This window comes from Typopeltis vanoorti, chromosome 1, assembly GCF_054136105.1.
Source record: "Typopeltis vanoorti isolate ZY-2024b chromosome 1, IOZ_Tvanoo_1.0, whole genome shotgun sequence".
In the NCBI taxonomy this organism is placed as follows: Eukaryota; Metazoa; Arthropoda; class Arachnida; order Uropygi; family Thelyphonidae; genus Typopeltis; species Typopeltis vanoorti.
The window spans coordinates 33,913,155-33,928,290 of NC_143549.1; the positions used below are offsets into that span (position 1 = coordinate 33,913,155).

The following is a 15,136-nucleotide window of genomic DNA, read 5'->3' on the forward strand; positions in this document are numbered from 1 at the left end:
GTTATCATTCTACCTAGTCTAGCCATAAATACTTTTAAAACTTGAACAGTGCATAAACTTTTAATCTATCAGTACCACATGCATATAGCAGCAGTCTCCCTTTTGCCTTCTCACATGCCTGAAATCTGAGGCCACATATGATGGAATCATGCACAACATTCAATGGAAATACTGCCACTACTTGCTAAAAATTCACCTTCAATCCAGCGTTGCTGGGGTGCCATTTCTTGCAGGCTATTCTCTCAAGCACCAACTACAATTTGAAGTCTAACAACCACCTGTGTGGCCCTCGCCTTGTGTGCAAGGGGCTCACTCCTATTGGAAGGTCCACTGCTTACCATGGAAGAAGACGTTGTCAGTGACCATATAGGTTCCAACACAGTGTCTTGATATACTTTGGCAGAAGTTGTAATCTCTTTCTTGCAGAAATGCAACCTGGATTTCTGCAAGCCAACTCTCCCTGATACGTCACCCCACCAGACCATCACTGATGCAGGGGATGATGACTTCTCTGAATCCTGGGTGGCACAGCATGTGCTGTGCAACCATTCAGGGCATATATGCGATCATTTTGGTGGTTAAATGCCTCTTCAAAGATGAAAATTAATTTATCTGTGAAAAGGATATTTCTGTGTCTGTTGTTTGCGTACCAAAGGAGAAGTGCCTTTGATTTTATCTCACACTGCTGCATAAGGTGTGGTGTTTGGAAGTGTCCAGTAGAACAATGATAGGCTCTCACCCCAAGTCATCAGTTAGGACATGTGACATTGTTCTCTGTGAAATTAATCTCTCATAACGTCGCTTTCTGTTTTCACAGGATTAGAGCAGAGGTGTGTCTTCACAAGCTGTTGCATACCAACATGGCATGGTCAACTTGTTCTTTGATGGTTAGATATATCTTCTAAGTCATTATAACAGTTAATAGTCTAATGCACATCCTACTGTTCCTGAGTGTTTTTAGTGTGTTGAAAATAACAGATGGCTGCATTCCAATCTTGTGAAGTTCTATTATAGCTACACAGTTCTCATGATCTCTCCACGGAATATTGACCTATACAGCTAGCCAACTCTCCCTCTCTCTCTCTATTGAGAAACACATGAATGTTGGCTGTGAACAGCACCAATAATGGAACCAGGCTCATGCAATTCTGTGGGGGAGCGCAAAAGTTGCAACAGTATTTGTGGCAAGACTGCATAACTGTTTCTAAGGCTTTTTGATCAACCAATTACTATCATATGGCCTGCCATCAACCTTTGCAAATAGATTACCAAATTCTTTCTTACTCTCTCCCTCTCTTGTTATGATGGATGGTTTACTTTCTTTTACCAATGCCAGAGTACCCCAGGGATCAGTACTCTTTCACCCTGTGGAAAAATGATTCAAAGATAAATAAGCCTTGCAATGCCCATGTTTTTTAAGTACCTCCACCTGTGAAAGGTTATAAACCTATGGCACATTAGTACTGTCAATAGGCTAAGGATTTCTTTTATATAATTTTTATTTTATCATTTTTTGTACGGTTTTAATTTATTTTAAATAAATTAGATTAATTTATTAAAAATAAATTAAATAGTCTGGAAACAGCCTGCTCTAGAGACCAAACATGGAACTTTTTCAAGTCTCCAATAAGCTGAGCAGTGACCTCACACCAGGCAACAAAACTCATCTACCAAAAGTTCACCAAAACATCTGCACCAACAACATGATTTGAATCCTTTCTCTTTTATTTATATAAACCCTATTCATGAATGGTCACAAGACTTATAACACTATGTATAGGTAAGTGATTAAAGAGAAAGAAGTAATGTTTCTTAAAGAGTTGGGGATTGTACTCAGTGGAAAAAGCAGCATGAGAGAGATTTGTTTAGTATTTTTCGAGATAGACAACATATAGGTATTGACCAGTAGCTGCTCTAGTTCTCTACAAAAAGTAGAGGAATCATAGTGGCCAGTTCAGCAAAGTAATGACCATAAAAGTACTTACAAAAAAGGCACAGTGCAGAAACAGAGCCTATGGAAAAGTGACTGAAGAGAGTCTGAGAGAGAGGGGTCACCTATTAAGTGGATTAACCCTCCTCTGTATATCATCAAGAATTCTAAGGAGGGTTTTGGATATACCACCCCAAATATGAAAACAATATTCTGAGTTGGTCAAACCTGAGACATAAAGTGTTAGAAGTTCAGCAGGAGAGAAGTAATTGTTTTGAATAAAAAAAAACAAGCTTTTTTTAGAGACTGATGAAGCTACTGATGTAATATGTTTGTGCCAGCATAAGCTCAATGTGATAGTCAGCCCAAGTGAAAACTGATTCTTGAAAGGATATTGAAACATTATCAAAAGTGAAGCAGGAGCATTCTTGCAAGTAATAAGATAGGGGTCAGTTTTAATAGCATTGAAATTCACTAAGTTGTCTTCATCTCATTTGAGAATGGTGAAGATATCAGTATTTAAACAATTGGTTATGGATGATCTTGAGGCTTCCATCATTTGAGCACTGCAGAGTTTCTCAAATAAAGAACAAGTACAGAGAGTACTGTCATCAGCAAAACTATAAACAGAATTTGAAGTCAGTGAGAGAGAGAGAGAGAGAGAAAATGATGTAAAGGAAGAAGAGCATAGCTGAGAGTGAAGAACTCTGGAGTACAATAGTGTTGATAAAGAAATCTGATAAAGAGAAGCCATTCACCATGATATGCAATGAACAAGCAGAGAGAAAGCTGACAATTCAGTCACAAAGTATAAGAGGGAGATCACAAGATATAGTTTATTCAGGAGGTCATGATGCCAGACATAATGAAATGCTTTTGAAATATCAAGACCAACCACATAGATTGCTCCAAATCTTTCCATGGCATATGTCTAAAGGTGAATTAGAGAGAAGGTCTATTGTAGAATGGGATGGCAGAATTCATATTGGTGATTGCTAATTAATTGATGGATCGATCTCCAGATAATGAAAAAGCTTGTGACCTTTGCCATCACTTGTAAGGGTAACAAAGTGAGAGCAATGGGACAATAGTTTGATGACTGACTTATCTCCCTTTTTTAGGTACAGGCCAGGTAAAGGTTTGCTTCCATGTCTGTAGAGTAGATGACAGATGAATATGACAGCTTATATCTAATCTAATCCTGTGGCCTCCTCTTTAAGAGGGTTGCAGCTGATGAACACTCTGCTTCCATGCTTCTGTAAGATTCTTGCCCATCCAATCTTTGATGTTGACTTTCCACTGCAGTTGGGGTCTTTCCTCTCCTTCCCTCCGCCATCCCCAGCTTATATATGCAATACAAAATGTTACTTCTGGAAAACAAGTTTTGAACACAACTGGAGGAATACCATCTGATTTTTCTGATGTCCCCTTCTTGTGAAAGAGATCAGAGTAGTCATGCAATGAGATTTGTCTTAGTCATATAAACAAGAGTTAGAGAAAAATACTGATGCCAAGAGGGTTGGCTTATCTTGGGTGGCCAACAAGCATATAATTCAAGCTACAAGGTCTTCTATAGTCAGCACCTTAATCAATAATCATCATCATCAAATTCCTGCCTTGTACTCTCAAGGGGTGTACAGGATACGATAGTACTACATGAAAAAAATTACATCAGTACTAACTTCCTATCTACAATTTTCCTTCAATTCAGTCTGTTACTTGTCAAGACTCTGACATTATCAGATCTTATATTTCTATCGTCTAAGGCACTTTGTACCGTATCAATCCACCTATATCTCGGTCTTCCTCTGGGTCGTTTTGCTGCCAATCTGGCAGAGAACACTTGTTTTGCTAATCTTTCTTTGCCCATTCTGTTTAAGTGACCATACCACTGAGATTCCATATGATTAGCTCTGCTAACGCATTCCTGGATGTTGACAATGTCAAGTTCTTTCCTAATATCCTCGTTTTTAATATGATATTGCCATTGATGCCATCTGTTCATGCCTCTAATCTTTCTCAGGACACTCATATCTGCAGTCTCTAGTCTTTGGTCAAGTGTTTTATTTCTGACCCAGCTCTCAGATCCATAAGTTAAAACTGGTTTGAACACTGTCTTGTATACAGCTAATTTAGTGTTCTGACTAATTTCTCTCTTATTCCATATGAATTTATTCAGTTGACTTCCCACCATACCAGCTTTGCTGATTCTGTTGTCTATTTCTATATTTAATTTACCATCTTCACTAAAAATCATGCCTAAGTAGCTGAAATGTTTTACTTGTTCCACAGGTTCTCCATTCACAACACAGTTGACATTTTCAATGATTCTGCCTATTTTCATTGACTTTGTCTTTTTATTGCTCACCTTCATACCATATCTATTACAACAGTTATTCAATTTAGTCAGAGAATCTTCAATAATCTCCTTACTATATTACATTAGGTATTGATAATACTCGGATCACAAAAAATTGGACTGAGTTATACCTCTAGCCTCTTCTGGCATAAGCACATCTATAGTCTTCCCCTCTCTCTCACACACACAATGAGACTTTTCCATTCAAGACATTATTTCTCATCTGCACAACTCCTAACACTATAAATCTCAAATATACCTTGCTCAAGAATACTGTTCTTGCATGTGAAGTCATACAAGAATAATCTTAACCAGAAAACTTCTCTAAAAATGCTTAATGATGTCCAGAAGAAGATGGTGATGTGGTTACTGGTGACTAACTGCTATCTCCTCAATACACACAAATGGGGGGGGGGGGGGTATTTAAAAAACTATCAGAACATCCTGTACTAAGTTCCATCTGGATGAATCAACTACATGGTTCTCACTGCGAAATTTATGATACAGGCATATATTAAATATTACCAGTAATAGTAATCAAACCTACAATTGATGCTATGTTAGCAGTAATTTAATAGTGATGAAAATTTCCTGTAAGTTAATGATCCAAATTAAACAACTAATGCTGACCTTTAGATTATGCTAAAGAAACAGAAAAAATTACAGTAAACAAACATTAAAATTATAACTAATTACTGGAAGTTTTTCTACTTGGTTATACTATAAATTAAAGATGCCAAGAAATTATATACTTTGTTTAATCCTTTATCCAAGTGTAAGCAGAGGCATACCTAGAGAGGGGTAGTCCACCCCAGGTGGCACTTTGAACCTTTTTGAACTTTTGCAGTTAATTCTAAAATACAGTATCGAGAACTCATTTCCAAATATTGTAATACTACTGCAAATTTTCCTGTGAATCGCTGTAACTGTTGCTAGTTGTGAGAGGAGTTTTTCTAAATAAAATTGATTAAGAATTACCTACATTACTATGAAATAGACTTCGCCAATGTCATCGACGATTTTGCTAACAGAAAAGCAAGAAAAATAACATTTTAGAATGTTGAAAATAAAATTTTACTTCGAAAATAAACATAGTGTTTTAATTTATTTCCCTATAATGTCGGTTTGACTTTTTGTAGTATTTTTGATGTGTATTGAGAGGGCTGCAAACTTAGGGACTGCCCCAGGCAGCAAAAGCTCTAGCTACACCACTGAGTGTAAGCAAACAAGTTTGCACCTGAACTATTTTCAGGACTGGAGCAACTCGTATACAGAAGCTGAAAAATTCACATCACTTGCCTTAGTATCCATAATGCAAAGCACATATCCTAATGGGTATGCATAATGCTATACATTATGGGAAGGTCACTACCCAGACTAGTTTTGACCTTTATTGAGGTAAAAAAGTAAAGGGTTGCTCATCGTAGAGCCTGATAGTATTAGGAGAAAGAAAGACATAGATAGCATGAGAGATAGAGAAAAGGCCTCAGCTCTTTTATATCATCATATAGCCAAAGGCTATCAGTTTTCCTTTTCCATCAATCTCATACAGATGAACAACCAAAAGACCAATTGAAACTAAAGTACAAAGATGACCGATACCCAGGTGGTTAGCCCCATCTGGGTTAACTGTCTTGAGTTGGCCTTCTCTGTCTGGGATTGCTCTCCAGTCATCCCTGCAATTGACTAAGACCACATTGAATTAAGAGGATGAAACTATTTAAAAAACCTCTCATAGCATAGACAGAATTTTATCTCCCCCTGGTGAATATTGCATAATGTGGGTGGTCTACACCATCTAGTGATAAATTTGATATCTCCTAGAATGCTTCTTTCTAAATACAAAAATCGTCTGACTGAACAATAAAATTTCCACAATACAATATTATAAAGCATTTAGATGACATATTGCTGGTTTTCAAGTCCATGTTTCTTTCTAACCTTCCATAAATGGTATTTTAATTCATTAATTATAAAAATTAAAATTCTCTTTCCATTGCTGATAGGTGGTGGGTATTGTAAAAAAATAACTTGGTCTGTTGTAAGTAATGGAATGCCCAGTGCATTACATAATTAAATAATGTTCCAAATACGCAGGGCAAGAGGGCAGCTGTAGGAAACATGTTCTACTGTTTCCAATCGGTAACAGATGTCATAGATTGGATCCCCAATGTTAAAGTACCTCCATTTGGATTTCCAATTGGTAACAGATGTCACAGATTGGATCTCCGACGTTAAAGTACCTCCATTCGATGGTATTGACTGGAAGGTGGCCATATGCAATTCTCCAAGCAAGATCTCTCCTGTTAGGTTATTCTTGGAACTTCATCTAGTTATGAAACAAAATATTGTTTTCCGTACCTAATCGTGGAACTTCACAGCAAAAGAAGCAAAAGAAATTAAAGATTTCTTTATACCAATTTTTACTTTTTTAATGGAAAGAATGTCAATTTAAGAGTGTTTTAGCAGTCTTAGAGTTAAGTTTAGAGTTGATAAAGAGTGCAAAGACTTATCCTGGAGCAGATATCTCATCAGACTGCAATCCCATAGTTACGGAAATACATCTCAGATTAAAATTAGCTAAAAATCACAAAAGAAGATTGAAAAATAAATAAAAGAGCCAAGACACAGCTTAACCTGTGATTACAAGAGATTAACATAGAAGAAAATGAAAGAGTGGAATCTCTTTGGAATAGCTTAAAGAATGCCATCATAACAACAAGTTTTGAAGAAGTAGGTTATGTGAATAATATAAAACAACAGGAATGGATGACAAATGAGATTCTTTCTCTTACTGATACACGAAGAATGTACAAAAACAAAGACCTAGCCAAATATACAGAAACACATAATATCATCAAGAAAAAAATAAAAGCAAAGGAAAATTGAATGAAAAATTTATGTAACAAGATTGAACTTCTTCAGAAGAAACATGACATTTCAATTTATATAAGATAATCAACGAAATTTCCAGAAAACTCAGAAAAAAGCAAACAGTGTCTCTAAGAGACGAAAGTGGAACACTAATTCTACAAGAAGAGAACAAAGCACAGATTTGGATAAAGTATGTAACAGAACTCTTCAATGATAATAGACAGAAACCTATAAATATAAAAAATAACATACAAAGACCAGCAATTCTGAAATGTGAAACATAGAATGCTATAAGACTAAGTAAAACAGGAAAAGCCAGTGGACCAGATGGTGTGCAAAGAATTTTTAAAATTAATAGAACCAGATAACATGAAACTTCTTGAAGAACTGTTCAATAAAATACATGAAAGTGGCAATTTTCCACCAGATTGGCTCAAATCTACGTTTATCACTATCCCAAAGAAACTCAAAGTGAATTCCTGTGATGAGCCAAACATTAAAAATATTTTTGAAAATAATTCAGAATCGTATCTACAGTATAGGAAAAGTGACAAAACTCTAAGTGAAATGCAGTTTGGCTTTCGGAATGGTTTTGGTACTAGAGAGGCCCTTTTCTGTGCCCAAATACTGATACATAAATGCATAGAAAAACAGAACTCCGTCTTTATGTGTGTCATAGATTTCGAAAAAGCATTCGACAAGGTCAGACACACTAACTTAATAGAAGCCCTTCAACAAATAGGGTTAGACCAAAAAGACATAAGATTAATAAGAAATCTGTATTGGAATCAATTGTTAAATTGTGAATGAAACTACGTTGTGTAATTTATTTTTTTCATTCACATTTAACATTGCTTATTATGTATTAATCATGATTTGTATAAAAATTATTTATTATTCCTTAATTTAGGATTACTATTTAAATATTTATTCTAAACTTAACCTACTATTAATTTATTAAACAATAATATGTGCAGAATTTATAATAACTAAAATATATAAGATGTAATGAAAAGTATTATTATAATTAATTCTATACGTAATGAAAAAGCTGATTAATAGCTCAAATATTCTGTTTATTCTTATTTGTGAAAATATAACGTTATGTAATCACACATGTAGTAGTAGAGCATTGTACTACATTAGCGAAATGTTTGCGTTCATTTGTTGTCATGGAGACGCATGAAATAAACAAGCACGAGTCGAAGAGAGCGTGACCTTCGGACTGAAAGGAGAAGAAAAATAATAGAAGATTTTTAATTAGAGAGAAGAGAGGAAGTTTTTGCGGAGTGGGAAGGAAGGTAGAATACAAGTAAAAGAAGTTGAAGAAATTTATAAATTTTCTAGGGCAGAAATTCATGAGAATAGTGTTTAGAAGTGAGCCAGAACATAGTGAATCATATACTTAGCTGCAAGTGAAGTCAGCTGTGTTGAAAAGGAAAATTAATGCCGTAACCGGATAAGCAAAGAACTGGACATTCAATGGAAAATTCTGATTAGTTCCAGTTAGTCTAGGATTACGTCTTAATTCTATGTTGCCCTGAGAAGAATTATATTGAAATTAACTAGTTTAAGAAAAGTAAACAAGGAGAATTATCAGTGCCTTATTGATGTGCTTTTTTTTTTTAGAGCAGTGAAGCGCGATTAACAGTAGTTCAGTTAAATCATTGGAGAATCTTTATTAATGTGTTCCGCTAACGTAAATAAGTTAATTCATAAGTGTGCTCACAATTAATTGATGTATTGAAGATTGTATCTGGTAAGAGTAGTCATACTTGTTTGTTTATTCTAACATTAACATATCTTCGAAGTTCAAAGTCCGAAATAAGATTGCTTGGAATATTGTCTACCTTGATTAGTGCTTCCTGTGAATTTAAACATTAAGTACATCTGATAGATATGTGGAGACTGTTTAAATAAGAAGTTTCGTTTTATTAACTTGAGTTAAGAAAGCTTGTGATTTTGAAACTGTAAAATTGTATGTGAAAGTTTAGAACATTGAATTGGCATGAGTGACTTAGCAAGATGTATTAAGTTGATTATATTGTTTCATTTTAAAGCAGAATTCTTGTATTTGTTATATATATCATATATTAAATGTTTTATTTTGTTAATCTAAATATTGTGTTTGCCTGAATTCCTTTTTATTGCACCGTTCATAAATATTCGAATCTTGCAGGAACCCCAAGTGAAATAGTAATTAATTCGGCCTAAATAAATGAGGAGACTGCTAACTTAATTAAAAATTGTTATATTGATAAGAGTGACTTGAACCAAGAATAGAAGCCCTTCAACAAATAGGGTTAGACCAAAAAGACATAAGATTAATAAGAAATCTGTATTGGAATCAATACATTCAATTAGACAGCATTTGCACCAGTGATATTAACATTTAAAGAGGAGTGAGAAAAGGATGCAATCTTTAAAAAGGCATTAGAAGAATGTCCGGAAGGAATCACAATAAATGGAAAGATTGTTAACAGTCTATGATATGAGATGACACTGTGCTAATTCCAGATAACATCATGGATCTCCAAAACCTCATTGATAGAGCATACATAGAAAGCCAAAGAATGGGAATAAATATGAACATCAACAAGACGAAATACATAGTCATCGACACACATCCAACCTCATCAATGAAACTGACACTCGATGGGTAAAATATTGATCAAGTGTCAAGGTATAAATATCTTGGTTGCTGGCTTAATGAAAGGTGGGATCCTGAAATAGATATAAAAACAAGGATTGAAGTTGCATGGCAGTCCTTCATAAAAATGAGAACATTATTTTGTAATAAAAATCTAAACAGAGAAGTCAGATGCCAAATGCTGAAATGTTACGTCTAGTCCATTCTACTCTATGGAGGTGAAACATGGGCATTGAAGGCAACAACCATCAAGAAAACTGAATACTTTGAAATGTGACCATATAGAAGAATGCTAAAAGATATCATGGAGAGAAAAAATTACCAATGAAGATGTCTTAAAATCCATTGGCAAAGCTAAAGATCTCATACAAACAATCAAGAAATGAAAAACGCCATATTTTCGCCACATCATGAGAAACGGCAAATGCCAACTTCTACAAACTATTTTGGTAGGAAGAATTGATGACAAAGGAGCTAGAGGAAGAAAAAGAATATCTCAGTTCGACAACATCAAAACATGGACAGGAAAGAGCAGCATACAGCTGATCAGATTAATGCAAGAACACAGTTTGTTGGCCAAGATGGTTGCTGACTTTCGATAGAAGATAACACCATAAGAAGAAGAGTTAAGCACAGAGTGTTGTAGTATTCAGGAACAACTCAGCTTTTAGACCTGTAATCATTAACTCCAAAGAGGAGAAGATGAAAACCCAAGTAGTACCAGCGAAGGTCTGCACATGTGTGATCAAATCTGCAATATTTTATGGATTTTAGAAGCTATACTGCTTAAACAGCAAAATTTTAAGCAATACAGATCCTCCATGCTTCTTTGATAGTTGAAGAAATTCCTTTTAAACTTCTTGGTATCGGCTGGACCAAAAAATTGCAGATGTATTTTTCGAAAGTTAATATTTGGTCTTTTTCACTAAATATGATACATTATATTGGACCATGATTTTGATAAACATATATACATAATCGTCGACAAGTTTCACCAGCTGGGGTCTGTTTGGCTTTTTCAAGACGAGAAAGGTTATACTAACATTAAATGCTAAAACAAAAGAATGCAGTAACGACACTTAAAAATCAGTTAAACAAATTGAAGAGCATGTGTGACATTAAAAGCATAAAGCACGGAGACAGTCATTGTTATTAAACTGTGTTTTATAATTTTTCTATTTTATAATTTATCCCGTGATAAACAAATAATTCTACACCACCAGCAAATGCTTTATTTGAGCTACTATAAAATGATGGCCGTGATACCGCTAAAAGTAATCCCACAATGCAGATATTACCTGCGATACGAGCAATCTTAATATTTATTTAAAAAAAAAAAAAAAACAGTGCTAGCAGGGATGAAACCACCACTAGCACCAGCGAAATAAAATCAAAGTGAAAAACAAATGAAAGAAAACCAAAGTACTTATCTTGCCAAAAACCAAAATCTTATCTGTGGGAGCCAAACCCAGAGGTGATACCAAAATTAAAGTAATGCAGAAGTCATATTTTCATATACGAGTTTCCAAAAGGTGTCACATCGTATTATTAAAATACTCTGGATTAGAGACAGTTGTTGGAAGTTTTTCCACTTGGTTATACTATAAAGATACCAAGAAATTATATACTTGGTTTAATCCAAGTGTAAGCAAACAAGTTTGTGCCTGAACTATTTTCAGGACTGGGGCAACTCGAATATAGAAGTTTATGGGATACTAAGGCAAGTGATGTGAAGTTATAAGCTTCTATATACGAGTTGCCCCAGTCCTGAAAATAGTTCAGGCACAAACTTACACTTGAATAAAGGATTAAACCAAGTATATAATTTCTTGGTATCTTTAATTTATAGTATAACCAAGTGGGAAAACTTCCAACTATCTCTATTATTTCTAATTCAGAGTAATATGACTTCTGCATTACTTCAACCTTGGTATCACCTAGGTTCTGGTTCCCACTGATGAGACCTCAATAAAGGTCAAAACCAGTCTGGGTAGTGATCCTTCCCATAATGCATAGCATTATGCATACCAATAAGGATATGTGCTTTGCATTATGGGATACTAAGGCAAGTGATGTGAAGTTATAAGTCTCTATATATACGAGTTGCCCCAGTCCTGAAAATCGTTCAGATGCAGACTTGTTTGCTTACACTTGGATAAAGGATTAAACCAAGTATATAATTTCTTGGTTTCTTTAATTTATACAAATAATTATATAACTAGATACATACCGCACTTACAGCACGTACTTGGGTTCCATCAGGCAAAGTAACAAGTGCATGAGAAGGATCCATATGAATAATGGAGACAGTGCCATCAGGATTATTAATTGTCTGAACCATGGCAGGAGTAGTATAAGCAGCAATAGGATAGAGAGCCTTGAAATATAAAAAAAAAAAAAAAAAAAGGAAACAAACATCCTTGAAGTATCTGGTAATGTTATTTGTTTAATACTTCATAATTAATTGATTTGAATAACTCAATTCTTATTTTAAAGATAACTGCTGTTGAAACATAATTTGATTTAAAGACAAATTTACAGTATGAAATGAAAGATATATCAAGTATATCATCTATGTAATTGAGTACAAATGGATGGGTGAACAGAAGGATTATGCATATAAGAAAGCAAGTGCTGCATAATAAAGATGATATTATAATAAAACTATTTGAATTCTTCTAAAAAGCATTTGAAAACCATATTAAAAATAAAAAATACTGTATTATTTTGAATAACTTATGATAGCAATTTCCCAAACTTTGCATATGCTTACATTATTACTGTGATTCCAGTTAAGAACTGCACTAAATGGAACTTTCTTTGAGCAGTCTTTCATGTTTGTAACTGCTTCTATATAACAGCTGTATTTCTCTAACAGATTCTATATCCAGCTGTGCTAGTCCAGATTTATGTAGTATGATCAGTCTGATGTAGTTCTGATAGTTGTCAATGGTGGCATATCTAAACAGGATGAAGGATATTAAGGAAGTTCCAGTTATGAACTACTCTTAAAACTGTTTAATAAACTGGTTTTCTTGCTCTATCTCTCTCTCCCTCAAATATAAGCCCCATGCTCATGTTACTTGTTATCCAGCAGTACTGTGGGAAAGAGGACTAATGAGTATCATAGTTACATCAGCTTCATCAAACCACAAAAATCTCAAACAGCATAATTATCTGATGATTAGTACACCTTGTGTTGAAACATAAGTGTGGTCTTAGAATGCTCATTTGAAATCCTGAAAAATAACAGAGTTTAATAAATTATTATGTTTAGTTTGTTCGTATGGTGTTGTGTTGGTGCCATTAAAAAAAAATTCATTACTATCATTATCAATTCATGATATATATATATATATACAAGGGATATACAAGATACTATGATTACTACATAATCAAGTTTACATTACCCTACCTATCAACAACCAATTTCCTTATTTTAAAATTAATCTGTTATTTGTTAGGTCTTCGATACTATTAGGTCATATATATCATTCATCTAGAACACTAGATTACATCAATCCACCTAGATCTTAGTTTTCTTCTGACTGTTTAGTTTTGAAAAAATTAATATGCATAACCACCAAGAGAAATAAAAAATGAGTATTTTTACATATCATCCTAACCTATTAGGCCATCATTGTCATAATAAAAGTTTGTGGAGCTATTATCCTAAACTGTGTGAAATAATTATTTGTTTCAAACAATCTTTCCCGATTCCCTTTATGTGACTCTGATTCCCAGCCATGAATGGTTGTAAACCTATAACACATTAGTAAATTAAGGATATATTTAGGTACATACTGAGGTAAATTTAGATATATCAAGTGTTCTTATATACACTGAATGAAATATAGTCATCTTTCACTATAGTCAAGTTAGGCATTTCAGAAACTTTTTATGGTATAAAGTTTATTAGTGAAAATTTTTAGTGCTACTGTTTTCTGGTTGGAACATTTACTATCTTACTTGAAAAACAGAATTTCTACTCTCTTAAGGTGCTTTTAAAATATTATTTATTTCTGAAAGTTTCAGAAAGGAAAAACACACTTTTATTATAAATTTTCTCAATGGGCATTCAGATTAAAATTCATGGAAGCATACTTTGGAAAAAAATAAGGAAAACTTAAAGAAAAACTTGAGAAAGAACAAACTGGGTTCAGACGAAAATTGATTTACTGAGATGAAATTTTTACTTTAAGATAAATGCTAAAAAAAGGCAAGCATGAGAATAGAACAATGATCTGTATTTAAGTTTTGCGAATTTGGAAAAGCTATTCAAAATGGTGAAATCATACAATGTGAATGAAATATGATATATGGCAATATATACAGTGTGAACAAATTACTCTGAACAAACTGAATTTTCGTGAAGTTTTTGGTGTTGGTTTGGCTTTTGTTTCAGTTCACAATAATTTTGGTTTTGGTTTACTATTTTCGGTTTTGGTTTGAGTTTTGGTTGAGCGCTGCATGTTTTAACTGTCTCTACAATGTTTATTAATAGTGTTATATATTTTTAATAATATAAACAAGTTGACATTCATAGTGTTTAATTCATTTTGTGCAGGCTATAAAATGTATACATCTCCAAAGAAAGCATTCAAAAATATGTACTCTTTCTCAGCACACATCCATAACTCAGACAAATTACCAATTAGAGTTGTGTTGGTTTGGGTACTGTTCATGTGATTTTAAAGAGGTTAAAGAAGACAGGTACATTTTCTCCGGACAGAAAAGGAAAATGTGGACAAAAAAAAAAAGAAGAAAAAGAAACTACATTTACTCAAGACTGTTAGGAAAAGCAAAATGAATCTAAGATTTTCTGCTGTAGACTTAAATAGAGACTTGGCAGCTAGTGGAATTAATGTTTCTGAAATGACAGCCTGTCGAAGATTGTTGAAAGCAGGAAGGACTGCCCAAAGTCCTTCCTGCAATAGACCAAAAAAGAAACTGTTGACAAAGCTATGCAGAAAAAGAAGCTGCAATGGGCAAAAGTGTACAAAGATTGGACTGACTATTGAGAAGAGGAAGAGATCATTCTCAGATGAAAGCCATTTCTTTGTTCAAGGAGAGCAAGAACCCTACGTTCATCAAGCAGTGGCTGAGAAGAAGTTTCCAACCCACCTTTAACAAGCTCCTACACACCCAGCTAAAAAGATGTTCTGGAGTTGTTTTACACATGAGGGTTCAGGATTACCTGTGCCTGTTGATGGTATGATGAAAAGTGACCAATACATAAATATTGGAGAAAAGAATGGTCCCGCAGATCAAAAAAAAAACAAAGAACACATCTTCCAACAGGATCTTGCTCCATGAAACAATT

General features: G+C 34.1%; 1 protein-coding gene across 9 annotated transcripts in view; it reads right to left on the bottom strand.

Moving 5' to 3' along the window:
- The window catches only part of LOC150109879 (DNA-binding protein P3A2-like), a 343,228-nt gene that overhangs the window by 64,718 nt on the left and 263,374 nt on the right, over positions 1-15,136 (bottom strand). For 8 of the 9 annotated variants that reach the window (XM_090397115.1, XM_090397108.1, XM_090397155.1 and 5 more), the window contains one exon: positions 12,044-12,190. In XM_090397115.1, the coding sequence (XP_090253241.1) occupies positions 12,044-12,190 (147 nt within the window). The remainder of the gene's footprint in view (positions 1-12,043; positions 12,191-15,136) is intronic. The other variant, XM_090397148.1, reaches the window with a different exon arrangement.